Source organism: Nematolebias whitei, chromosome 6, assembly GCF_014905685.2.
Source record: "Nematolebias whitei isolate Nwh7 chromosome 6, NemWhi1, whole genome shotgun sequence".
In the NCBI taxonomy this organism is placed as follows: Eukaryota; Metazoa; Chordata; class Actinopteri; order Cyprinodontiformes; family Rivulidae; genus Nematolebias; species Nematolebias whitei.
In genome coordinates this window covers 46080450-46105923 of record NC_056503.1, presented here as the reverse complement: position 1 = coordinate 46105923, position 25474 = coordinate 46080450, and the positions used below count along the sequence as shown (strand labels likewise).

The 25474-nt window shown below is 40.6% G+C and overlaps 1 protein-coding gene across 1 annotated transcript; it reads right to left on the bottom strand.

Moving 5' to 3' along the window:
- ano7 (anoctamin 7) lies at positions 1-24991 on the bottom strand. The gene is made up of 23 exons (XM_037677912.1): positions 24937-24991; positions 23159-23282; positions 19661-19718; positions 19091-19218; positions 15366-15610; positions 15229-15286; positions 13423-13533; positions 13159-13324; positions 12748-12838; positions 12522-12618; positions 11002-11145; positions 10771-10908; positions 10471-10569; positions 10216-10318; positions 6635-6746; positions 6404-6458; positions 5433-5530; positions 2641-2804; positions 909-1114; positions 683-828; positions 505-595; positions 266-385; positions 1-156 (listed from the first exon to the last, which is right to left on the bottom strand). The coding sequence occupies exons 2-23, from the start codon at positions 23246-23248 to the stop codon at positions 1-3; spliced, it is 2676 nt and encodes an 891-aa protein (XP_037533840.1). The 5' UTR covers positions 23249-23282; positions 24937-24991.
- Between the last annotated feature and the right edge of the window lie 483 nt (positions 24992-25474).

Below are 25474 nucleotides of genomic sequence, written 5' to 3'. Positions count from 1 at the left end.
TCAGGAGCTGCCTGTTGGACTGGTTTCTTCTGGGATGTCCTGAAGGTCGTTCGGTGGAGGAGAGTCTCTCTGCTGTGGTGAGCTTCTGGATCCACGTAGCCGCAGGTCATCTGACAGGACATCCTTGTCACCTGGAATCACGGTTTTCCCCAAAGACTAGAAGCACAGAACAAACCAAAATACCTCAGAAAGTAAAATGTGTTGATCATTTATAGAAATGAGGCCTCAAGAAACTTTGAAGTGTTTGAAAGTTTTGTTTTTGTACCTGATTCTCAGCCAAAGCCTCTTTAGCCATATAGTGTTCCCTTTTCATCTTCATCTCCACCTCCTCAGGGATGTCTGGAACCATTATGTCAATTAGGCGGCCAATGAAGAAGACCACATGCTGAGGAAGAACCACGGTAAAACCCTTCATCACTTTAGAGAAAGATCCCAGCACATGAACCTTAACTCCTCCATCCACGTCCTTCAGAAGACAAAAGCAGCTTCAGAACAAAGACTGACCTCAAAGATGATGATGAAACTGAGTCGTATGGCGAGAAGGTGAAAGTACTCTGGCAGGAATTCACCTTTCTCGTTCCTTAAACCCAGATACCTGCAGAGGGTGACGACAAAGGACAAATCCAGAACCCGGAGGAGTTTTAAAAGATTTTTTTTCTGTTCACCAATAACAAGAAGTTACCTGCAGGACGTGTTGTGGTCCTGGTGGGTGTGGCTCTGTGGTGATGTAGCCAGGGTGAAGTTAATGTAGCCGCTCAGGGTGCTGTTTTGGGTGTAGCGGTAGTACAGGCGAGGCACAAAGGACGAGGTGAACGCGATGAGAAAAGACTAGAAATACGAGTTGGGAAAAGTTCAGATCATTTTATTTGCATCATTATCGACTAACACGACAGAGATTAGAGAGTTACGTTGCTGAGCACAGCTGTGTGGGTGATGAACTGCAGGATGGAAAACCAGATGCCGATGTCCTGAGCTCGCTCCACCACCGGGCGGCGATATTCTGTCACAAACTTCTGAGCATCCAAACGAATCTCCACCCAGTTGTTGATGAGGGCGAAGAGAGGAGCAAGAGGACATGCTGCCACGAAGATGGTGATGAATCCAAACTGAAGCACTGAAGGCAGCAAGAACACGTTTTTATATGAAACTGAATGCTCCAGATCACAGCTTTGTCTGCAAAACGTTCACCAGAATGGTAGATCACATGTTTAGCACTGATCCATCCAAGTTATGAAACAAGATTAATACGTTCATTACAAACAAAAACATCAAATGTCTTTGATGTGGGGTTCATTCTGCCAGGAGAACCGTAAAGTCAGAACATCACAATATAACTTTTATCTAGGCAGCATGATGGATCAGTGGTTAGCACTGTTGCTTCACAGCAAGAAGGTCCTGGGTTCAATCCCCAGTTGGACCTGGGGTCTTTCTGTGTGGAGTTTGCATGTTCTTCTTGTGCTTGCGTGGGTTTTCTCCGGGTACTCTGGTTTCCTCCCACAGATCAAAAACATGCATGTTAGCCTTCAGGCCCAGGCCTTCCTTGCAAAAGAGATCTGTGATCTCAATGGGATCTGCCTGGTTACATAAAGCGGAATAAAATCTGAATCAAGTATTTCATCACCATAAAAAAAAAACTCTAAAACAATACTGATAAAGAAGTGGCTAAAATGAATTAGAGAAACTGCGTTTCCTGCAAAAAGGCAGCGTGAATGCTTGTTGCTGAAAGCTGCTGAACAAGATTGCGCTTATTGGAAACATAACAATGCTTGAACACTAGAAAGAAAAGGCCGAAAGGAGCAAGAAAGGCTAAAATTATCTAAAAGTAGCTGATTGAAAAACTGAAATTAGCAAACGGAAGCTAACAGTAGCAGAAACGTGCTAAAATTAGCAATAAAGGAAGCTGAAAAGAGTGTAAAAAGCCTGAATTACCAAAAAAAGAAGGTTAACAGAGCAGAAACAGTTCAAATGAGCAGAAAATCAGCTGAAAGTACCTAAAATATGCAAAAAAGGCTGAAAATAGAAAAAGACCGAACAAGCACAACAACTAAAATAGGCATAAAAATGTTGATAAGAGCACATAAAAGCTAAAACTAGCTCAAAAGTAGCCAAAAAGCTAAATTTGAATATAGCTGAAATATAGCTGAGAAAGCAGAAAAAAGCTGAAATTAATCAAAAGAAGCTAAAATTTACAGAAAGAGCTGAAAGGAGCGGGGAATTTTTTTTAAAAAAGTGCTGAAAAATGCTGAAAATAGCAGTTGCAAACAGAAGAACCAGAACAAAAGCTGAAATGAGCAATAACAGGTTGTGAACAGCACAAAAGGTTTGAATGACGTGAAGAGAGCTTCTTTTGTTTTCAATGAGGAAAAACATGGCTGAAAAAGCTAAATATTTCAAAAAGAAAAATTGCATAAATACCAAAAGTGACAGGAGGATTGTCCTGACTGAGCTGAATGTTTTAATATATGAACTGTTAAAAAAAAAAAAAAGGTGGAAAAAGTGCTGAAAAACAATAAAAAAAAAAATGGTTCTCAGTGTGAAAACTTTCAAAACATTCACACAATTACACTTTGCCCCCTCCAACTACTGAGACAAAACAAAGAAATGGTTTAAGTGGTTTAAAACCAACAGAAACCGACCCACCCATCTCTAGATATTCACTGAAGAGTCCCTCACAGACCAGCAGCTGGTAATCCGCCTCCCAAGGAGTGACTTCCTCACACCTCAGAGACTCCTCTCCCACCTCGGACTTCTGTTTCTTTAACTGAGGACTCATCTTCCTCTTCTGCCACCAGGCCATTACCTTCCTGCCAGAAAAATAAAGTCCTGATGTTCAGTTTAATTCAGGAGAAATTACTGTTAGATCTAAATAAAAACCTCAGCTTCAAACGTTTTCGCTCAGTCCCGGTTAAATTCAGAACTGGAGCCCAATCTCATTACCACAATAAAACAATTGATTGTTTTTTTAAATACATTTTTAGATTTCCTATCATAAATGTAAATTTCAATGAGTCTGCTTTGAAGAAAGGCCACTACATAAAAAATTGACCCCCCAAAAAAGTCCTCGTCTTTTCCTGGACCTTATTTTATGCAGTAAATCATAAAATCCTACTGTGAAGTCTCTGAAGATTCAAATCCATCATTTTAGTTGTGTTTTGACACTATTAGATGTTGTTTTAAGGAATCAATAAAAATCATCCCATCCCATTTCCACAGGGGTTCCACAAGGCTCAATCTTTGGATCCCTTCATTTTTAAGTACACACCTCCTCCTTGCATGTGGTTATCCACTCACATGACTTCTTGTAACAGTAACACAGAGATCATCCTAATCAGTCAATTCATCAGATAATTAACTGATACCAACAACTTGCTTTGTAACAACTTCCTGCAGCACACAGAAGTTGAGGATGTAGTTTCTCTCCAAATTATATTGCAGAAAATTATTTATTTTATGTCTGAGTTTGTTGCGACTCCTCAGACTGATGAAGTCTTTTGGATGAAAGACGAAACGTTTCAACACAAAGAAACTGTCCAGAGGAACTGACTGAACTTTGTTGGATTTTTTTACCTGGATTATTGATCATGAACTTTGATGTTTATGTCTAAGTGTTTAACCAGAATGTCACGTGACTTCCTTTTTTGTCTCCAGAAAACATTTCACCTCTCAGACGTCTTCAATTTGGAAAAGAGGTGAGTTGTAAAAATCAAGAGAAGTCCAGTTCCCCTTCAGGCCCCTTCATGACCTGAATGTAATCTAGACCAACTCATTACTATCCCACTTCATTCATGTAGACTGAAGATAAATTGAGTTCTACAAACAAGTCTTTATTTTTCCCCAAAGAAGGAGGAACGGTTGTTGCTGTTTGTATCTCTTCTATGCAGATGATACTTGACTGTATCCAGCAGTCTTATGTGATCATCCTATGGTTTCAGCAAGAATCTCAGATGATCTTTCAGAGGAGTCCTTCGCCCCACTTTCATCTGACACCCCCGAGACTGAACGATGGATAATCCCAGTCCATTAGTCCACCTGACTCCCTCAGTTTAGATTGTGGTTTTCTCTCCGCTCAACTGCTGTTGTCTCCCAGCATACACAGAGAAACCCAACAGATGGTCTAGAACATATGTCAAAATCAAGGCCCAGGGGCCAAATGTGGCCCTCGTTGACATCTTATCTGGCCCCCAAGATGTTATTTTAAATGTAAAATATTTTTATCACTTTAATTTTTTTCAATAATATTTAATTATGATGTTGAAAACACAACAGAGAACATCAAATGAAACCAATCAAACTTTTGTTGAGGAACCTGCAACAAAGAAAAAGATGTTTGGTATCTAACTTGAGTTAATATAGATTCTGAAACTGGCCCTTAGTTTGAAAAAGGTTTTAATTTTGACCCCTTTTGTAAGTGGGTTTGACACCCCTGGTCTAGATGTGTTGAAGCATCTGCTGGTCCAGCAACCTAAAAGAACCCATGTCCCTAGATTCCTCAGTGAGCTCCACTGGATTCCCATGGCTGTGTGAATCAGATTCTGGACCAAATGTGGCATACAGAGGGACCTGTGGGTCTGTAACAGGAACTTAAACTCAGTCATAAGGGCTGATGATCCTTCTGGACCTCTGGGTTCTTCTCAGGTCTTTGTCTGCTTCTTCCATTCCTACAAAAATGGTAGTCTCAGTTCAGACTGAACTTATCTGTGGTTCCAGGATGGTAAAGAACCTCCTGTCAGAGCAGGACATCCTTCTGTACCTTTAGAGCAGTGCTTCCCAACCCTGGTCCCTGAGGAACACCACCCTGCACGTTTAGCTGATTCCCTGCTTCAGCACACCTGATTCAGTGATTTAATTTCTTCCTCAAGTTCTGCCAAAGCCTGCTAATCACCAAATCATTCAAATCGGATGCATCAAAGCAAGGAAACAGCTAAAACATGCAGGATGGTATTCCTCAAGGACCAGGGTTGGGAACAACTGCTTTAGAGAACCTCCTAACACACTGGACTAACACTGACTCTGGACTTCTGGACTAGGTCTACTGGGACTCAGTCCTTTAAACGGATTCTGACATATTGCACCGGATCACAGCATCTCCTGAACATTTAAATGAGCACAAACCTTAATAAAGACATGAAATCAGCTCAGCCTGTCTTCTGTTTCTGTTAGCTAAAATCTTCTGAATCACCAGACGTTCAAACACTTTTAGCTTGTTATCAGCTAAATGCCAGCATTAGATGTCAGATCAAAGCTGACTCCAGCCTTTAATTCAGAAAATATCTGACTTTGATCTGACTGTAGCCAATATCTTTTGATATCTTTAAAAGGAATTGTTGATCAAAGGTTGATAAATCTGAAAAAGGTTTGTTCAGTCTTGTGCTTAGGTGTGTGTGTGTTTGTGTGTGTGTGTGTGTGTGTGTGTGTGTGTGTGTGTTGTTTACGGCTGGATGAACTCCTGGATGTTGTTGATCAGCTGTTTTCCCACCATGATGACCAGCAGCTCCTGAGCCAACTCGATTAGACACCCGCCTGCGCCGCACTGCAACACATCACCAAGGTGGATCAGGCTTCAAGAAAATTATATTCTTTTTTTTCTTTTAATTGATAAATTAATTGAATTAAGAGATGGAGAGTTGCCAATAAAACCAGGTCAAGTTCATTTGAGTTTGGTATGTCAGAATGTTTGAAGGTTTTATCATCATCTTCTTTTAAAGTGTTTTAGGGCAGGGCTTCCCAAACTTTTCCATGCCATGGCCCCCAAACAGCATTAGCTTCTGGCGTGGCCCCCCCTCGAAAACCCACAAACAAAGCTACAAAATATGTAAAGAAACATCAACTTTTATAATGTTTTAACTTTATTCACTATATTCAATTATTACAGCTGCTGAGCATAAAAATATTATTAACTAACATGTTTTAAACACTGTATTATATTCCCACTGAAAAAAAACCCCAACAACTTTTCAACAAACTGTTGCCCAGAAGAACAAAACAAAAGAAATTTATCCTCTCTCTCAAGCGTGTTTATCTGGAAATGACATATACAGATTGCTCTAGTGGGCAATTATTATTATTATTATTATTAATACTTTTTATTTTTGCTGTTTTTAAAAATCTTCTTCTCTCCAGCTTTCAGGGGCACCCAAAGTGCCCCTGGCGGCCCCCCAGGGGGCCACGGCCACCACTTTGAAAAACACTGTTTTAGAGAACATTAAACGCTGCACGGCTCTTAATATTTATAAACTACTAATGTCCAAACAGTCTAATCCTCTCCTTAAATTACATAATTTCTTCATTTGACATCCAGTGATAAACATATTTACGGTTTCCTTTATAAAACTAAAATTCTGTTGTTGTTTTTTTGTGAAAGAAACATTTAATTTCTTCATCAGTAGCTGAGGGGCAAACTCACATCTTCATTGCGAATTCCAAACAGAGTGTTGTAGTGTCCAGGGAAACCAACAAACCTGAAGAGACACAAACGAACATGCTGACAGAAACACAGACTAATTTATATTTAGTAAAACCACAAAAAAAGAAGAATCAAAGCCACAAATATAACAACAGTCTGAGCGCACTCCCTCTTTGAAAAAGACTAAAAATGTGTTCTGCTGATGAACCTGAGGCCTGTTTTGATTCTCACCTGCCTTTGAAGAAGGCGATGTAAACCGGAGAGGAGTAGAAGTTCACGAACTGGAAGATGAAAACTTTGAGGATGAACATGTCTTCGTATTTGGTTTGAGTGCGATGCATCTCTGACAGAAAACACAGTTTACTCTCAACTCGCTGGGCGTGCAATAAATCCACTCAGAAGAAACGATTCTGGGCAAAAAAACTTAAAAGCTTCAAACATTCTGACTCCACTGACCAGTTTGTTTGAAGGTTCAAGGTTCTTTATTGTCATTTGCATCACATGTGGTACATGAGGTGGAACAAAATTGTGTACACAGAGTCCCAGTTACACCCAAAAATGGCAAAAATATAAAAAAGAAACAGTATACAAGGATCTAAGATAGACGCTAAACAATAATATAATGAACAGCAGCCTGAACATGAGTCTGTTGTGAGCAGATGGGAATGAATATAACAGCTTAAAGGCAAGAAATCAGCAGCATGGATAATCAGCAGGACAAAGTCTTAAATCTCAAATTAAAGTGTTGTTACAGTGATTTTTCTGGTTAGAGATTTATGAGTCTAACATCTTCAGGGTAGAAGCTTTTCCTCAGTCTAGTGGTTCTACAGTTAATGCTCCTCAACCTTCTGCCTGAGGGGAGCAGGGCAAAAAGTGTGTGTGCTGGGTGAGTGGGGTCCTTCATGATGCAGGTGGCCCTCTTCCTGCATCTGGATGGCTGTGATGGTGAGGAGGCTAACTCCAACAGTCTTCAACTGAAGGTTTTATTGAAAACTTTATGGAAAAGACCATTTTGTTCTCTTCAGAATCAGAATCAGAATAAGCTTTATTATCATTGCACTGAAGTGCAGCGAGATTATATTCCATACATTTGCCCAAAAGATGGGCGGAGTGTACGTGGCTGCAGCTCGTAGGAGCACAGCCCCTTATTCTTTAGATAGAAAAGGGGAAAGAACGTGAGGATAGGACTTCATGTCCTGATGCACCATGTCAGGTAAATCTGGCAGTTCTACCAAACTTAACACAACACAATTTAAAAAACAAACAAACACTCAATGATCATAAAACAAATGGTGTGTAAAAACATCATCTGGGGCTCATAAAGGGAAATCCCACCTCAGGACTTTCAGTCTCTCATGGTTGTGGAGGAGTTTTGGCCCACTCTTCTTTACAACATTTCTTCAGTTCATTGAAAGTTCTGCTCAGCTCTCGGAGGGTCAATCAGATTCAGGTTCTGGACTCTGACTGGACCATTGTAAGACCCTGATTTTTTTCTTTCTGATCCGTTCTGTTGTAGATCAGCTGCTGTATTTGGGAATATGGTCCTGTTGGACCCAGTTTGGTCCAAGCTTCACGTTCAGACAGATGGACTCACGTTTGACTCCAGAAACCTTTGGTCTACAGAGGAGTTCCTAGTCCACTCATTGACTGCAAGGAGCCCAAACTAGGGATGCACGATATTATCAGCATGGTATCGGTATCGGCCGATATTAGCGTTAAATTTCAATATCGGCCATTCCATTAAAATATCTCGCCGATATAAAAGGCGCTGTTTTTGCCTACAGCTGCAGCGCAACGTAAAAGATGTTGCAGCGGCAGAGCTACGCGATGACATCACGCGCACCTACCCAATCTCACGGCGAAGTTTGGAAAATTCAAAATGTCGGAGGTGTGGAAGTTTTATTTTTCGTTGGTGAGGATGGTGGATTCCAAAGATTTATGGACTACGTTGAGCCTCGCTACATCGTCCGCAGTTGGAGATATTTTTCCGACGTAACCTTACCCGAGTTACCAGCCATAATTTCCGACGTCATTAAGAAGCTAATACCCGATAGCACGACTTGTTGGGTGAGTTTTACCACAGACATTTGGACGTCGTGTTAGCCCCATTAGCATGATTAGTCTTACGGCACAATGGATAGACCAAAACTTTGAACTTAAAAAGGCTGTCCTTCATGCACAAGACTGCAGCGGATCCCACACTGCAGCTAGGAACACGGAACAAGCCTCCACAAGTGAGACAGTATTGTAGGTGACTAATGCTAATAAATAACATTTAACACTTTTCATTTCATATAAGTCAAAGTGCTATGTATATCATATGGCTGTTACTGAATATATGTCACCAGCTCTTCAGCAGTTGCACAATTTTTGTAGCAAATAAGCCTAAATAAGAGGGCTATGTTCTGACAAAGGAACGTAAATAAAATATTGGTATCGGCATCGTTTATCAGCCAAATAAGTTTTAACATATTGACATATCAGATATTGGCCAAAAATCCAATATCGTGCATCCCTAGCCCAAACCATCAGCCTCCACCATCGTGCTGACAGCTGGGAGGAGCTGTTTGCTGCAGTGCATTCTGGGTAAACAGCTCTCCTTTGGTTTGGTTCAGTTCAAAAAGTCTCATGGTTCCTTCCGATGAAACTTTCTAAACCTAAGTCATGCTGCCATGTTGATTTTAGAAAGGAGAGCTCATGACCTTTGACCTTTGACCTGCTAACCAAGGCCTGCAGAGTCTGAGATGGAGCTAATTTCTCGGAGCATTGCACGGTCTGACCATCGGGGTGAATCTGCTAAAAAAAAATTCAGCTATCTTCGATGTTTTCCACTCATGAGTATTCAATTCAATTAAATTCAATTCAAAAATACTTTATTAATCCCACAGGGAAACTAAGTGTTGTTCAAGTTATCAGGTCTCTCTTGTAAATGAGTCCTCGAGGCTCAATGGGATTTACCTGTCTAAATAAAGGTTGAATGAATGGAAAATGTAGCTCATCATCCTGGTTCCATTCAAGACTTGTTATAGAGGCTGATAGCTGTGGTCAGGAAGGATCTCCTGCAGCGACTCCGAAGAATCTGGCCACAGATATCAATCCATCCACCCAGATCCAGCTTGCTGTCAGATCCAGCGGGCCTCTTGGTTTTCCTGGGCAGCAGGACTGCCCGAATGCTGGGCAGAATTCCTCCCTGAGTGATGGTCACTCCTCCCAGCAGTGTGCCGAGCACCTCGTCACCACAGACAGACAGCTGAAGGTGCCGGGGGACGATCCCGGTCCTCCCGTTGTCACGAGCCAAGTTTCCTACCAGCTTCAGGATCTTGGCGATCAGGTACTCAAGCACCGCCATCAGGTTGACGAGAATTCGTCTGCGACGGCTCCTTTTCAACTCATTTGGTATTTGGGGCTGTAGTTGAGATATTTGAGCTTTTAAGATGTTATTATGTTACTCCTAGTTGTTAAAAAATGCCTTGTTGCCATGGTTACACATCATAACAAATGCCCAAAAGTAAAAAGGTTTCAGTAAAAATCCTTCCAGCTGCACAGCATCTGATACCAGAGTAAATAATCATTTGAAAAAGTGATTTACATCCAGAAAAAGAGGAATTAAAGTTTTCAAAAGTAATAATTCATAATTAATGTAACAGAGCTACTCCAACATGCAGCCACCCTGAGCAGTGATATCTGTAGAACGATGGACTCCAGATAGTTTGGGAATGACCTTGGACCCTTCCTACTACTCTGTCAGGACTCCACAAATATTAAACTTAAAAACTCAAAAAAGAAAACTGAGGAGGATAATGGAGACTCACCCCAGCGTGTGAGGATGTGGGCCAGCATGGTGTAAACTCTGGACAACATGAGGATGACCAGCAGGTTCAACACTGATCCTGAAAGGCTGGCTATCCTCCCAGCCTGAAAACACAGACACTGTAAAATCAGACGAACTTGAACTAAACGGTGACCTCAGTAATCTGTGGCATCCCTCAGGGCCTCCTCTTAGTGCCTCCATGGGAGCTTTTAAAGAGGGGGAACACGTCAGGTATTTCAGGCTGTGCTGTACTCACAGAGAAGATGAAGAAGTTGTACTTAGACCGGGAGATGATGATGCTGAGGATTGTGCGATACAAAATGATGGCGATGAGAAACATCAACACAACGGCAACCTGCACAAAGGAAGGGAAATTTCAGGCATTCTTACCTTTTATTTGATTTTTATACTCTTTTTAGTTTTGATTGAATTTGCTAATCGTTCAGAAACATTTTGAAGGGCCTCTTTTATGTTTTCAGCAAAAACATTTGAGTTGGAAAGTTCTCATAACATCTTGCTTCAGGAGCAGTCAGACGATAAAAGTCACGAAGTTTACCATGATGACGATGACCATGCAGCCAGTTATGGTTCGGTTGAATCGTTTCTTTTCAGGAAAGTAAGGTTCTTCAGCCCCAGTGATCGGATTCTTCATGGTCATCGGTGCCATGGCCGTGAACTCAGGACGAGGACGCTCCTGTTGAAGACAAGAGATGACTTCAACAAGCTTCCACCAGACAAGATAGCAAGAGTTTAGGTTTAGCATTTCGGACAGATCGGGGAATCCCACCTCAATGTCCTGAAATTCAGAGCAGTCCCAGCGGTGAGACAGAGCTGAACATGTCCTTTTCCAGTATTCCAGGAAAGTGACAGCCCATAGGGACATAAAGATGCTGAGGAACACTGTTCCTCCATTATCAAACAGGAGACCCGCCTACAGACACAAAACAGATCTACTGCAGACAACACAAAGCAGCAAAGAGATGAATAATACCAATAAAACCAGAAAATATCATGAATGCAAAGGTCAGAATGACAAAACCACCATGAATAGATCACCTAAGTTCTCCACTCAGTTTCTGTTTATAAGATCTGATCTGTTTGTTTTTCAGAAACTTCTGTTGTTTGCTTGAATAATAACAACAATTTTTTTTTAATCAAATACTACTAGCCTGAGAACTCCTGGTTAAACAAGATTATGTCAAGTGATAACTGAAGCCACGACCAGGTAGTTTCTTAATTACCTAAAATCTTTCAATTTTAAATTTATCATTACAAACCATATTCATTTCAGCCTTAAAAAAACAGATTAGAATCAATCAAAACTCAAATATATAGCAAGTAGCCTCTGATATAAACTCTCACCTTACACTGGATAATCTGATCCCACACTGGAACATCAAATCCCACACTGGAACATCTGGCCCTACAATGGATCATCTGATCCAACACTGGAACATCTGGCCCTACAATGGATCATTTGATCCAACACTGGAACATCTGACCCTACAATGAAACATCAGATCCCACACTGGAACATCAGATCCCTACAGTGGATCATCTGTTCCAACACTGGAACATCTAACCCTACACTGGAACAACAGACCTCACACTGGAACATCAAATTCTGCATTAGAACATTGGACCTTGCAATGGAACACCAGTCCCTACACTTGAACATCTGACTTCTACAGGAACATTTGACACACATGAACATTTAGCTTTGGGCCCTACACAATAGAACATTTTATTCTGCATTGGATCATCTGGCTATTTGATGGACACCAGCATTTATATAACATGTTAGTTAAAATACAAATTTGATCATGTAGAAATCTTCTTATAAACAATCTAAAATGCTTTCATTGAACATATTTTTGGTTTCTGGAGGCAAAACGTGGCAGCACGGTGGCACAACTGGTAGAGCTGCTGCCTCTCAGCGAGCACGTCCCTGGTTCAAATCCCAGTCCGGGGGCCTTTCTGGGTGGAGTTTGCATGTTCTCTCCGTGCATGCGTGGGTTTTCTCTGGGTACTCCGGTTTCCTCCCACAGACCAAAAACATGAATGTTAGACTGGTTGGTAACTCTAAATTGTCCCTAAGTGAGAGTGAGAAAGTGAATGGTTGTTTGTCTCTATGTGACCCTGTGATGGACTTGCGACCCATCCAGGGTGTACCCCGCCCCTTGCACAGTGATTGGTGGACATGGGCACCGGCAACCCCCATGACCCAAAAATGGTAGAACCGGGTAAAAGATAATGGATGAATGGATGGATGGAGGCAAAACATTTTATATTTTGACAGATTGGTACCTTGTAGGTGATGCAGATGCTGGAGTAGTTCCAGGTAGAACAGGTACTACAGAGAGGACACATGGTGAAAGTGTCCCCACTTTCACACACCTCCTTCCTACAACACACAAATACCATCAGAAACGTTTCAGGTGTTTGAGGTCAGGTCCAAACAGGACTTTGATCTGACAACCAGGACTGATGTTAAAGCATTGGTATTAAAGATGTTCACTGAAGTTGTACTCACGCTGGAATATCAGTGGCTACAAGCCAAAACCCCACAAGGAAGACCAGGGTTCCAACCAAAGACACCGGTAAGAGCCAGCCAGTGTAGAAACCTGTTAATGTAGACCCAGTCAGTGTTTGTAAACTCTCTGACTGCCCAGAACTGTTACTTTATCTCCTCATTTCTTTACATTTTCCTTCAAATGATCCCCACTTTTCTGTAATGTGTTAAAGTGGTCTGAATCAATATTTTCTCAGAATTTTTGAAGGTCTTTCTGAGTTTTTCTTTGGACTTTGGCCACTTTATTTCTCAGTTTTAGACCTTGAACCTGACCACTTTCAGATGCTTTGTTTTAAACCCTTTAACTATGAGTTGTTGGAGGTAAACTATAAAGAAATAAGGACTGGATTAGAACTTCTAAACCATAATTACCAATCCAGGCAAAGTAAAGAGCTATCTTCTCTCCAAAGTACTCCCTGATGTGGTCCAGTGGTTGGTATCGACTCCAGCAGGACCACTTGGCCCAGTGTTCATACAGGATCTGTCTAAGTCCTAAAGACTCGGGGGCCACCGGTGGGATAGGCAGCCTGAAATCCCCCTGTAAACACAAAGCTTAAATAAAACAAGTCTTTTCAGTCTGTTCAATGCTCTGAGGCACATCAGGCTTCACAATGAGAGTTTGGGGGTTCATCTCACCTCATGCAGCGGGTATGCAGCAGTAAAGACCTGTTCACTCATCAGCCGGTCGATTCCCACCTCCCCTTTGTTTGGAGAACCGTATGGAGTTCGGGCCAGGATCTCATACATCTGCAAAAACACAAGACAGACTGAACTGAGCTGAAAAGGTTCCTGATTTAAAATTAATCAGATGATGACTCTGGTCAAAAACATTTGTACATCCCAATAAAACTTTGAGGCTCCAGAACACCTCCATGAGGAACTCCAGATATGACAGCGCTGAATCAGCAGTTTTTCTGTTTTTAGTTTTTGTAGATTGTTTGTGATCTAACTACTCCAGAATTTTTGTTATTTTAACCATTAATTTCTCAAACCTTTCAACTCTTTCAGGAGTTGGGAGCTCTGACTTTTGATTTTTGTAAATAAAGTTAAATATTTTTAAAGTTACAAAATATTTTCCACATACAAACACAGTGAGATCTCTTGAGTTTATTCAAAAATATTTCTATCTTTAAAATATGCTTTAGCAAACTGTCTCTGCTCATATGTTTTTATGAAACTTTAGATTTTTCATTAGTTTTTTTTGTTACATTTAGCTTTTATCAACCATTCTGCAACTTTCAGCTTTTAGCCAATTTTTTGCACCTTTTACCTTTAACCTGCAAAATACATCCAATTTATTTGACTGCAATATATCTTGCTTTTCAATATAAAATTGTTGTAAAAATTAATTTTATTAATAGTTTTGTTGATTTAACTTGATGAGGATCAGTTTTAGTCTTTTGTTGTACATGCTGTCAAATTTCACCTCTGTTGGTTTTGTCCGTGTGTTTGTTAACTGAGGAATAAATTTTCAAGGAAATGGTTTTGTTCCAGTGCAGCACAGCGGATGGAGTTTGCATGTTCTCTCTGTGCATGCGTGGGTTTTCTCCGGTTTCCTCCCACAGACCAAAAACATGCATGTTAGGCTGATTAGTAACTCCAAATTTTCCCTAGGTGTGAGTGAGAGTGAATGGTTGTTTGTCTCCATGTGTCCCTGTGATGGACTGGAGACCTGTCCAGAGTGTCCCCCTACTGCCTCTTGCACAGTGATGACTGGATATGGACACCAGTGACCCCCACAACCCAGAAAGGAAGAAGAGGGTAAAGATAATGGATGGATGATTTTTCCTCCCTCACATCCATTAGTACTTCCTTACTCTGTCAGCATTGAACAGTGTGTGTGTTTGTGTGTTGGTCAGTGTGTGTGTGTTGGTCAGTGTGTGTGTGTGTGTGTGTGTGTGTTTGGCAATGCGTGTGTTTTGGACAGTGTGTGTAGTGGACAATGTGTGTGTGTATGTGTGTGTTGGTCAGTGTGTGTGTTTGCAGATTGTATTTATCAAAGAGGCGTCTCCACCTCCAGCATCCGTTTGTTGACTGAGACATCCTGGATCAAAGAACTCAAACCGGTCTGCAAGGACCCAGTGACACCAGAACCAGCTCTCATTTATTTGAGTTTTTAGACTTGAGCTCTTTGGATCAGAACCGTCAGCTGTCAGTTTGATGATGATTGACAGCAGCAGGAAGATAATCCAGGTTTGATTGACAGATGTTTAACAGGTGAAATCTAAAATGCTGAAAATATAAACAGAATATTTTAAAACTCCATATTTGTCCAAACTATGATTTTCAGGGTTTTTTTGTCCATCATGAGACATTTCTGACATGCAGACATCACTAACTGTCCTGTTGGTGGATGTGTTTGGACAGTGGTGCAGTTATTTATGATCTGTTTAAATTATTATATTTTAATAAAGCATGTCTTAACTTGGTGCCTGAACTCACCACCTGGTGTCTCTGAGTTGTTTTGAAGAATGTCTCCTTGTCTTCACTTCCCAAAAACCTGCAGAGACACATAAAATGCATACATGTCCATGAGACTGTCCTTGAGTGGAGCACAGCTGGACAAACATCTGACAGACCTCTCTAGCTTGTTGGTCCTGAACTGACAGGTGTAGTAGTCCGGTGGGGGGTTGGGGACATCCTGGGACAGAGGGTTTGGGAGGGACAGCTTGGACAGCACCTGTTCGGACCAGTTAACAATTGGAGCGGTGACCATCTGCAGAGGGACTCTGAGACTGATCTCCTCAGCGTAGTAACAGAGGACGTTCCACGGAGCGCTGAGGAGGACGAAGCAGATCCTCATCTTCGTCTGAAGGACTTCCCTCTGAGGACACAAAGACAAAGACTCTGGAGAAACCCAAAGGACTGAAAGACCTGCAGGACATTTTGTGGGGTTTTGCTCTGAACTCATCCAACTGTTGCTGCTAAACTTTATTATGTATTTATTATTTATTTAACAGGCAAATCCCACTGAGATCACAGATCTCTTGTCAAGGTCCTCCTGGGACCTGCATGTTTTTGGACTGTGGGAGAAAACTCAAGTACTCAGAGAAAACCAAGGAGGAGAACACGAAAACTCAGAAAGATCTCAGGTCCAAACTGAGGTTTCTAAACAAGCTGTGATTGATCTGCTAAATGATCTGTTTATTGTTTCTAAGGATTTTATTTTAAAGTTTAGAGAACAGTTGAAAACCAGAGCCCTGCTTTTTGTTCAGACATGTCTGTAGACACAAACCCGCTCCAAGATAGTTTGATCGAACTTAGTACTGCACTTCACCACTTGCTCTTGCCGAGATCGGACACTTCTCCCCTCCCTCTCTGCTTTGCTTTGCTGCTCTGTCTGTCTGTGAAACTGCTTCTGAGCCTCTCTTGCATATCTTCCAAACCATAATTATGGACCTGTTTTAATAAGTTGGTCCCTCAACTCAATTTACAACATTTCTTCAAAGAGAAGACAGGCTTTAGGCAAGCCGATTTGCCCTGTTGGCACGCACGCAGCTGGATATCTCATCGACTTGAAGACTTGATGTGTCTATCTCTGCTGCCATTTGTGGATTTTAAGGACGCATATTTAATTGGATTTACGATAACTAGTTCCTGCTTTTTGGATTTGGTTGGTTGCTGGTTTTATCTACAATCAAGGAAGTCATCGGCAGCAAATTTGGACCCGATCACGCTGCTTGCCTTTATGATGGCTTGGTTCATGTCTCGAGTACCTGGACTCAAATGCTTAGGGCAGAATGGATCAGATCTCAGGGATTTTACTCAGTCACGTTCCATTGGTGTGGCCATGTAATATGTACATTTTGGAACTGAGTGGACCAACACAGAGTCAAGGTAGATGTCATTAAGTTCTGCCTGTCCCCAAAACAACTGTGTTTATCTGAATTTGGCTCCCTTGGCTGGCCTTGAAGGCCATCTTATCTGAATTCGCCTGGAGAACATGTGATCTGATGCTCACCACCCCCTCCCTGAGGAATTTCCAACTGAAAACCAGATGAAACCAGATGAATAAACTTTGTGTCATCATTTCAGGACTCTTGGATTCTCATAGTCGTTATTCTTGGCCATTCCTCGACATACCTCGAGAATGTTTATGGATCTCACCGGAGGACACTGGCTGATTATTACATCTTTATCAGAACTCTTACAGGGCCCTCGAGAACATCTATGATCATCTCACTGCTCTCGTCGTCTCCCCCCTCTGCAGAATGTCTACGTAAATATGTGCTTGTTTGTGCGAGATGTTTTTTAAAATCGTATATGAGTTTTTTCTTCTCAGGCTGAAAAAAAAGTCTGATAGGAATTTTTTCGCCTCCAATTCCTACATGTGTCCAGTTTATCACTTTTATTGTCTGTCTAAACAGGTCTCACTTGTAAATGAGTCTTTGAGGCTCAATGTGACTTATCTGTTTAAATAAAGGTTGAATGAATGAATGAATGAATAATGTGACTGCTGTTGTGTTTTATTGACTGTAACTGTACATCACTTGTCCTGTGGTTGCAACAAGTGCTTTATAAATAAATCTGGTCTGATAATTTTAACAGAAAATCAGCAGCCTCTCAAAGTGTCTCTTTAAAATAACAATAGTCTTTAGAATCAATGTTCCATCCATCCATCATCTTTACCCGCTTCTTCCTTTCTGTGTCATGGGGGTCATTGGCGCCCATATCCAGCTGTCACTGTACGAGGGGCAGTGGACATCTGGACAGTCCATCACAGGGCCTCATAGAGACAAACGAGACAAACAACCGTTCTCTCTCTCACACACACCTAGGGACAATTTAGAGTTACCAGTCAGCCTAACATGCATGTTTTTGGTCTGTGGGAGGAAACCCACACATGCATGGAGAGAACTTGCAAACTCCACCCAGAAAGCTGCTCTGACACCCTTCTCCCCGAGAGCTCTACTAACTGATCCACCATGCCCCCAGAAAATGCGTTGGATTTGATAAATACTTAATTATGAGATATTCAGTACAGAGAAAGGACAGAAACATTGATTGTTCTTTAATATTTCTTTTGAGTCATATGTACTTTGAAATGAGATTAGTTGGCTGTAAATTGTTATTTTCTATGAGGAGGAAGATTTTATGTCTGCCTCATGTGGATGGATCGTGGTACAGTAGTCCCTCGCTACTTCGTGGTTCATTTATCGCGGTTTTTCAAAGTAAGACTGGACATGACACAACTGGCTGATTGATGGATGAGCCATGCATTGTTTGTTTAAAATAAAATATTTTAAATGATTTTGTACGATGTGTGCAGCCCACAAGTGCAGGGAAAGCTCCCTCCTGCAGCGATCAGCTGATCTCCTTCTCTGCCATGCACATACGTTTCTCCTGCTGCAGCTTCTTGAAGATTAACCCTTTGCTTTCCAGAAGCACAGATCAACTTTTATCTTCTAACTTAAAATTCAAAGTATGTCACATTGTAAAATCGTCATAATCACAAAACATAAACGTGTCAGAAGTTATTTTTAATTATTTTTGAACTTTTATGTTCAGTTGTTTCAGTGTAATTGATTAAAAAGTACATTTCTGCTCCGTGCTGCAGAGCTGAAGCTGTGTGGCATCCCTTTGATGTCCTGCTGCACTTCTCTTCTCTACAATTTAAATACTGTAACATTTTAAATATAAATTGTTTAGTTAAGGAGGGAGATTAGGAGTAAGAGGTGATGAGTGAGTGTGATTACAGCCTGGCACATGTCATGACAAAGTTTACTGAACTTGAACTGAACTTGAACTTGGACTACTGTATCCCTACTTCACAGTTTTTCAGTTATCGTGAGTGGGCATGGTCCCTAACACCCGCAATAAACGAGGAACAATTGTACTTTGAAACATAAAATTTTGGTTTGTGAATAAATTCAGTTTGTTCTGTCAGAATACACTTTTTAAAAACCTCATAATTGTTTTTAAAAATGACTCAAAGTTCAGGATTTGGGACTTGATTAGGTACCAGTACCTGCAAGACTTGACTTTAGACTTAAACATCTGGCTGCTCAGTTTTGTTTATTTTTCTTGGATAACGTTGTTTCTGGTCATTTACCTGTCTGTCTGTCTTTGTTCATAGGTTGGCAGACACCTGCTCACCGGTCTGTGGCAGAGCTCCTATCTGTCTGCAAATGTGTCTTCATCACATTACCCATCCCTGTTTGTTCAGAGAAGCAGCTCAAATGCTTTCCCTCAAGTGTCGACTTTACCTCAGGATGTGATTCTTTAATGTTTGTTGTTTTTACTCAGGTGAACAAGGTGACCACTTCCCACCCAGGTCATGTGACTTACAGTTTGCTCTGCTCACCTGTTCCTGCAGCAGTCCTGCATGTCTCAGTCTGTTAAGAAACTCCTCCCTCCACTTGCAGTGGGTGGGGCTAACACCTGAGCTGTCTTCTGGTGAGCTCAGAGGCTCCTCCCACACCAACACGAAATCTGACCAATGGGAGAGCAGAATTTAATCCTTAGTTGATGAAAATAATCTAGTATACAAATAAAAACAACTTTTTTTTAAATTTCATTAATTCAATTTAAACCAGAATGAATTTTAAGCAGATTTTTAAATTAAAACATTTTAAACATTTTAAATGAATATTTATTAACAGTTTTTAATAAACAAATCTATTTAATTTCAGCGCTTCAGCAATATTAGAAATATTTAATTATTAATATCAAACTGGATTAAATCTGATTGATGTGTCTAAATATTTTGGTCATTATTCGGGTCCAAAGTGACGTTTTTTAAACTAAATATTTTCAATAAAACTCAGATTTTAATTCAGAAGCAAGGACACAAAGGTAAGTTCAAAACAAGTTTTTAATTAAACAAATTTCAGTAAATGTTCAGAAAATCCTCAGAAAGTTCAGTTAAACTTACCGATTCGAGTTTTTCCATCACTGAACACGTTCCTGTCCAGTGACAGGGCTGGTGCATTCTGGGAAAAAAACATGAACCTTAAAGTTAAATTATTGCTTACTTGATTTCTACCAAACAACAAGATTAACTCATGAATATAGTCCCTGAAGACTCTGGTTCTCTTTGCAGCTGTTTATTGAAACTTTTAAGTCTATGTTTCATATGATGACCTCACCACCTGTTTTCTTTTGGATTCCTTTGAACTAAATGTTTTGATTTCATGAATCCTGCAGGACTTCCGTCCATTGCGGCTCTGGTAATTTACTTGGTGATGCTAATGGCAGCAGATTAGTTTCTTCCTGTCATTTTGTGCCTCCGTTGTTGCTACCGAGGTTGATGACAAACGCCACAAAGAACAGGATAAACGTCAGCTGATGTAGAGCCACCATTTCTTGTTCAATCACACACACTTCCTGTTTCCTCCTGTGGCCACAGGAAGTCAAACAGTTGGATTAAAGCTCTGCAGTTGTTCCTTTAATGTTTCATCTTTTGGAGGAGCTATGATAGCACATTCCTTCCTTTTCTCAGTTTTATGCTAATCCAGACTAAATACAAAGATTGAAGATAAAGATCTGTTTATTCTAAGAGATTTATAAAATTAAAATGAACAACAGAAAAGAGTTTATATTGATTTTTCATGAAAAACAAATAAATTCAGCCTAATTGATGGTGGTGAGAATAGATCAGAGCCGAACAATGAGACTGTTGCTACAAGCGGTTGAAGCGTGTTTCCTCTGCAGCGCAGCCAGTTTTAAAGAGATTCTGCTCTCTGTTTAACCAAAGCTGCGATTACAATTAAGACCTGCATGTAGTGATCTTATTGATCTCTCAGATCCACTGAGGAGACTTAATTTTGGCAGGATTTTACAATGATTCAGGGCTGGAAGGCCCTCATGTGCATGAAGTAGAGAAGATGATGGACGTTATCAGAAAGAGATTTCCACCAGGATGTGAGTTTCACTGCAGCAGGAAGAGGTTTTTGTTGTACATGAACTTAATGAAATAACATAAACTACATTCTCTCTGCAGGTCTTTTAACGTTCAGACCTGATGTTTCTGTGTGGTGGTTCAGATTATAATTTAAATAGAACCTCCATCAGTGTCCAGTGTGACCTGTCCACCATTCTGAAGTAACTCACTGAAGAAGAGAAGACGTCAAACGAAGCACACTGTGTTGAAATATGGATGCTACATGTTAGCATGTGTGCATCGGTTCTGAAGTTGTTCAATCAGAACAGTTAAAAAACTATTATCTGACACGATTGTTTGATCCAGAGTTTAAAGTTAAGCTAATCTCTTTATGCCTACTCTAACACAGAGTATTTTTTCTGGAACAGGAGCGATGTACTGAAGGTAGAAACTAAATCCTGTACCAATTCCATCACATTAGTATCGATACAGTCCAACACCAACATTGTTATCAGGTGTTGGTGTAGATTCTCATTCATCTAAGACATGACAGATTAAAAAAAGATGAAGCAACTGGAATTGTGTTCTGTAACTGAAGATATATGGAGTGCACAACACTGGTGTCAATATTATGAATATATGGATCTGTGTACCCCTACCTCACTGACGTAACTGTCAGATGAAATGAAAAATGACCGTTCAGACTATGGTCACCTTCAAAAACATCAGAAAAGGGTCTGATTTAGGACCACGTATGAAAACTACCTGGGTCGGGTTAGAAAAACATGGTCTCCGTATAAATGCACCTGCTCTGTGATAGTCTCAGGGTTCTGTTCAAAGTGCAGAGAGCATCATGAAGACCAAGGAACACACCAGGCAGGTCCGAGATACTGTTGTGGAGAAGTTTAAAGCTGGATTTGGATACAAAAAGATTTCCCAAGCTTTAAACATCCCAAGGAACACTGTGCAGGAAATCATATTGAAATGGAAGGAGTATCAGACCACTGCAAATCTACCAAGACCCGGCCGTCCCTCTAAATTTTCATCTTGAACAAGGAGAAGACTGATCAGAGATGCAGCCAAGAGGCCCATGATCACTCTGGATGAACTGCAGAGATCTACAGCTGAGGTGGGAGAGTCTGTCCATAGGACAACAATCAGTCGTACACTGCACAAATCTGGCCTTTATGGAAGAGTGGCAAGAAGAAAGCCATTTCTCAAAGATATCCATAAAAAGTGTTGTTTAAAGTTTGCCACAAGTCACCTGGGAGACACCAAACATGTGGAAGAAGGTGCTCTGGTCAGATGAAACCATAATTGAACTGTTTGGCCACAATGCAAAACGATATGTTTGGAGTATAAGCAACACAGCTCATCACCCTGAACACACCATCCCCACTGTCCAACATGGAGGTGGCAGCATCATGGTTTGGGCCTGCTTTTCATCAGCAGGGACAGGAAAGATGGTCAGAATTGATGGAAAGATGGATGGAGCCAAATACAGGGCCATTCTGGAAGAAAACCTGTTTGAGTCTGCAAGAGACCTGAGACTGGGACGGACATTTATCTTCCAACAAGACAATGATCCAAAACATAAAGACAAATCTACAATGGAATGGTTCACAAATAAACATATCCAGGTGTTGGAATGGTCAAGTCAAAGTCCAGACCTGAATCCAATCGAGAATCTGTGGAAAGAGCTGAAGACTGCTCTTCACAAACACTCTCCATCCAACCTCACTGAGCTCCAGATGTTTTGCAAGGAAGAATGGGCAAGAATTTCAGTCTCCATGTGCAAAACTGATAGAGACAAACCCCAAAAGACTTGCAGCTGGAACTGCAGCAAAAGGCGACGCTACAAAGTATTAACGCAACGGGGCCGAATAATATTGCATGCCCCACTTTTCAGTTTTTATTTGTTAAAAAAGTTTGACACATCCAATAAATTTCATTCCACTTCACAATTGTGTCCCACTTGTTGTTGATTTTTCACAAAAAAATTTAAATTTTAGATCTTTATGTTTGAAGCCTGAAATGTGGCAAAAGGTTGAAAAGTTCAAGGGGACTGAATACTTTCGCAAGGCACTGTATGGAAGCACACACCTCCCAGATTTCACAGATGAGAGTTTTAATGTCTGCTCTGGGATGGCAGCTTCAACAGGGGTCAGAGGTGGGCTACGTTGTGGAATCGAGAGAAAACGACATCCTAAAGTTAAATATAAACAAAACCAAAGACATGACTGTTGATTAAAAAACCTCCAACTGTTCCGAATTCAGTCAAGGGAGCGTCTAACCAATGTGGACTGATATAAGTACCTGGACACTACTGGAGTTAAAGAAATACCTGGGTACAGCTGTAGACCATAAACTTCACTTGCACCTGAACACTACATTACCTGACTAACTTTAACCTGAATCTCTAACCTAGAAATGAAGTTCCACTGATTTAGGACCTCATAAGGACTCCGGTCTTCAAACGAGGCCCTGGAATGCATAAAAACAAGTACAAGTACAAACACACACAAACACACACACACAAAGAGCCGTTACCATGGCGATGCTCCCATAGTTTATCTCTGGCTTTGTTTCCATGGTGATGAGTACGGTGTTGTCTTCGTGCTGTTGTCCTCTCCTCCTCATCCTTCGCCGCCTTTGTCCTCCTCTCCCAGCTGACCTGTGTGGACAGACACACACATGCAAAGACACACACACACACACACACACACACACAAACGCACACAAAGACACAGACGTTCTATAGTTTCTTCTTTCATACATCACGATTTTAGGACTTTGGAGTTATTGGTGACATTTTAATCATCCAAATAAGACAAAAGGTCAACTGTTTCTACAGGAATCAAACTGATTCAGAACTTCCTCTGTAATAAAATGAGCTATCTGAGCAGACTGTTATTTTGAAGTTATTTGTGTGTTTTATTTTGAAACTCCAAGTTCAGTTCTATTTCTGTTTCCTGCCAACCCTCTGGCTGAATCCTCCTGACCATCAAAGGATTGATCAGTGATGACATGAAGGATCTATGGGGGTGGCCTTGATGGAAACAGAGAAGGAAGAAAAGCATGCTGGGTAAAATAGAAGAACCAAAATCTGCTGAATCACTGGTTACTATGGCGATTTCTGCTTTTTCTCTCTCTCTCTGTGTGTGTGTGTGTGTGTGTGTGTGTGTGGGGTCAGAAATGGGAGTGGCAGCACCCAGAAGCACTTCAGGCAGAACCACTGAGTTTGGAGGTGAAACTGGAGATAAACGGTTAAGACTGTGGAAATAAGAAGTTTGTAAAAAAAAAACACAAACAAACAGAACCTCAGACACCAGAATCCATCAGTCTTGCAGCAGAGAGACACTTTGGGTGGAAGAAGACCGAAAGACCCAAGTTTGGAAGATAAACTGTAAAAAGGGGAATAAATGTAGAAAATAGAAATTTGTTGAAAAGTTGAATATTCTGCAGTAAAATCTATAACTGATATAAAATTCATTACAACAAAACTGAACAAAAATATATTTGTTGTTTATTAGGTAAATTGACACTAAGGTGTAATACCAATAAACTGTTTTCTGACATTAGTTTCCATGTTTTTTATTTATTTATTATTTTTATTATTTTCCATGTTAAATGGTTGTCCATCTAATTAGAAATACACATTTTCTGATATTTTCAGGATTTAAGAAATTTATTTTTAAAGTATGAAATTCTGGTTGTTTGGACAAATAACAGCTGAAATGTGATGGTTTCAAATAAAGTCAATTTTCTTCCTTCGTAGACGTAATTTATTGACTTATTGGTAAACATGTAATTAAAATATGCTTGTACTTTTGCCCAGATGAACTGCACAAACAAAATATAAAAAATACAATTATCCTGACAGCTGTGGATGTGTCAATGCTGCTCATTTAAAACATGTTTTATTACACAAAGAGGAGCAGGATTCAATGTGAAGGTAGAAACTTGTTTAATCTAAACAATAAAATTATTGAATGCTCTGGTCTCACAAAACAAAAAGAAAAACACAAACAGCTGTTTCATTAAAAAACTATTCTCACTGTTTTAGTCACAGTAAATTAATCGCAAATATATATAAAGTCCAACGAATTAAAGAAAACCAACTATTATATTTAAGGGGCTTTATAAAATTTACTTTTTTCAAAATAAAACTTTCACTGAAACATAAGTCTCACTACAACACCTCTGAGATTAGGTGTAAACTTTGACCGAATTTGACCGAAACAAATGGAACTTTTTAGGCTGAAGACCTTAACCCTGCAGCTGATGAACGAAGGAGGGTTCAGAAGACCCTCAGGTGTTTGACTCACCTTTGTGAACAGAAGCTCCTCAACAGCTGTAGCTTTCCACAGAAACACCAACAGCAGCTGTAAGGCTCCAGCATGAAGCCACACCCCTCTGCTTTAGCCCCACCCACCTCTTTAACATAAACAAACACCTGAAAACAAATTCTTAGAACTTAGTGAAGTTCAGAAACTGAAGCAGCTCTTCTTCCGGCCTCCTGCGGTTAAACTGGTGAACATGCTGCCCCCTGGTGGCAGAAGGAGGAAAACTGATCTGTGAGAACTACAAACAGACCGGTCTACGGGTTTTTATTTATTTATTGTAAGTTTTTGAAAGTTGAAATCAGAGACCTACTCCTCTGTTTAAAATTGGTTACTTACATTGTAGCTTTAGGCCTGATCCAGCCAGTTCCACTCCAATCCACACCTTCATGCAGGTGACCCAAACATCTCTCTCATGAGCCAGACAGTCAAAGTGTCTAATGAGCCTCCACCCTGAGGGATGAGTAGTTCTAGTCCAGGACTATTCAATGAAATTGATCAGGGGGCACAGTTACTGAAAGCC

Coding starts and splice junctions, on each gene's coding strand:
- ano7 (XM_037677912.1), bottom strand. CDS start 23,248: ATGAGGAGGAGAGGACAACAGCACGAAGACAACACCGTACTCATCACC. Junction 2,805..5,432: donor ATCCAGGAGTTCATCCAGCC/GTAAACAACACA, acceptor TTTTTCTGGCAG/GAAGGTAATGGCCTGGTGGC. Junction 386..504: donor GTTTCATCATCATCTTTGAG/GTCAGTCTTTGT, acceptor GTTCTTCCTCAG/CATGTGGTCTTCTTCATTGG.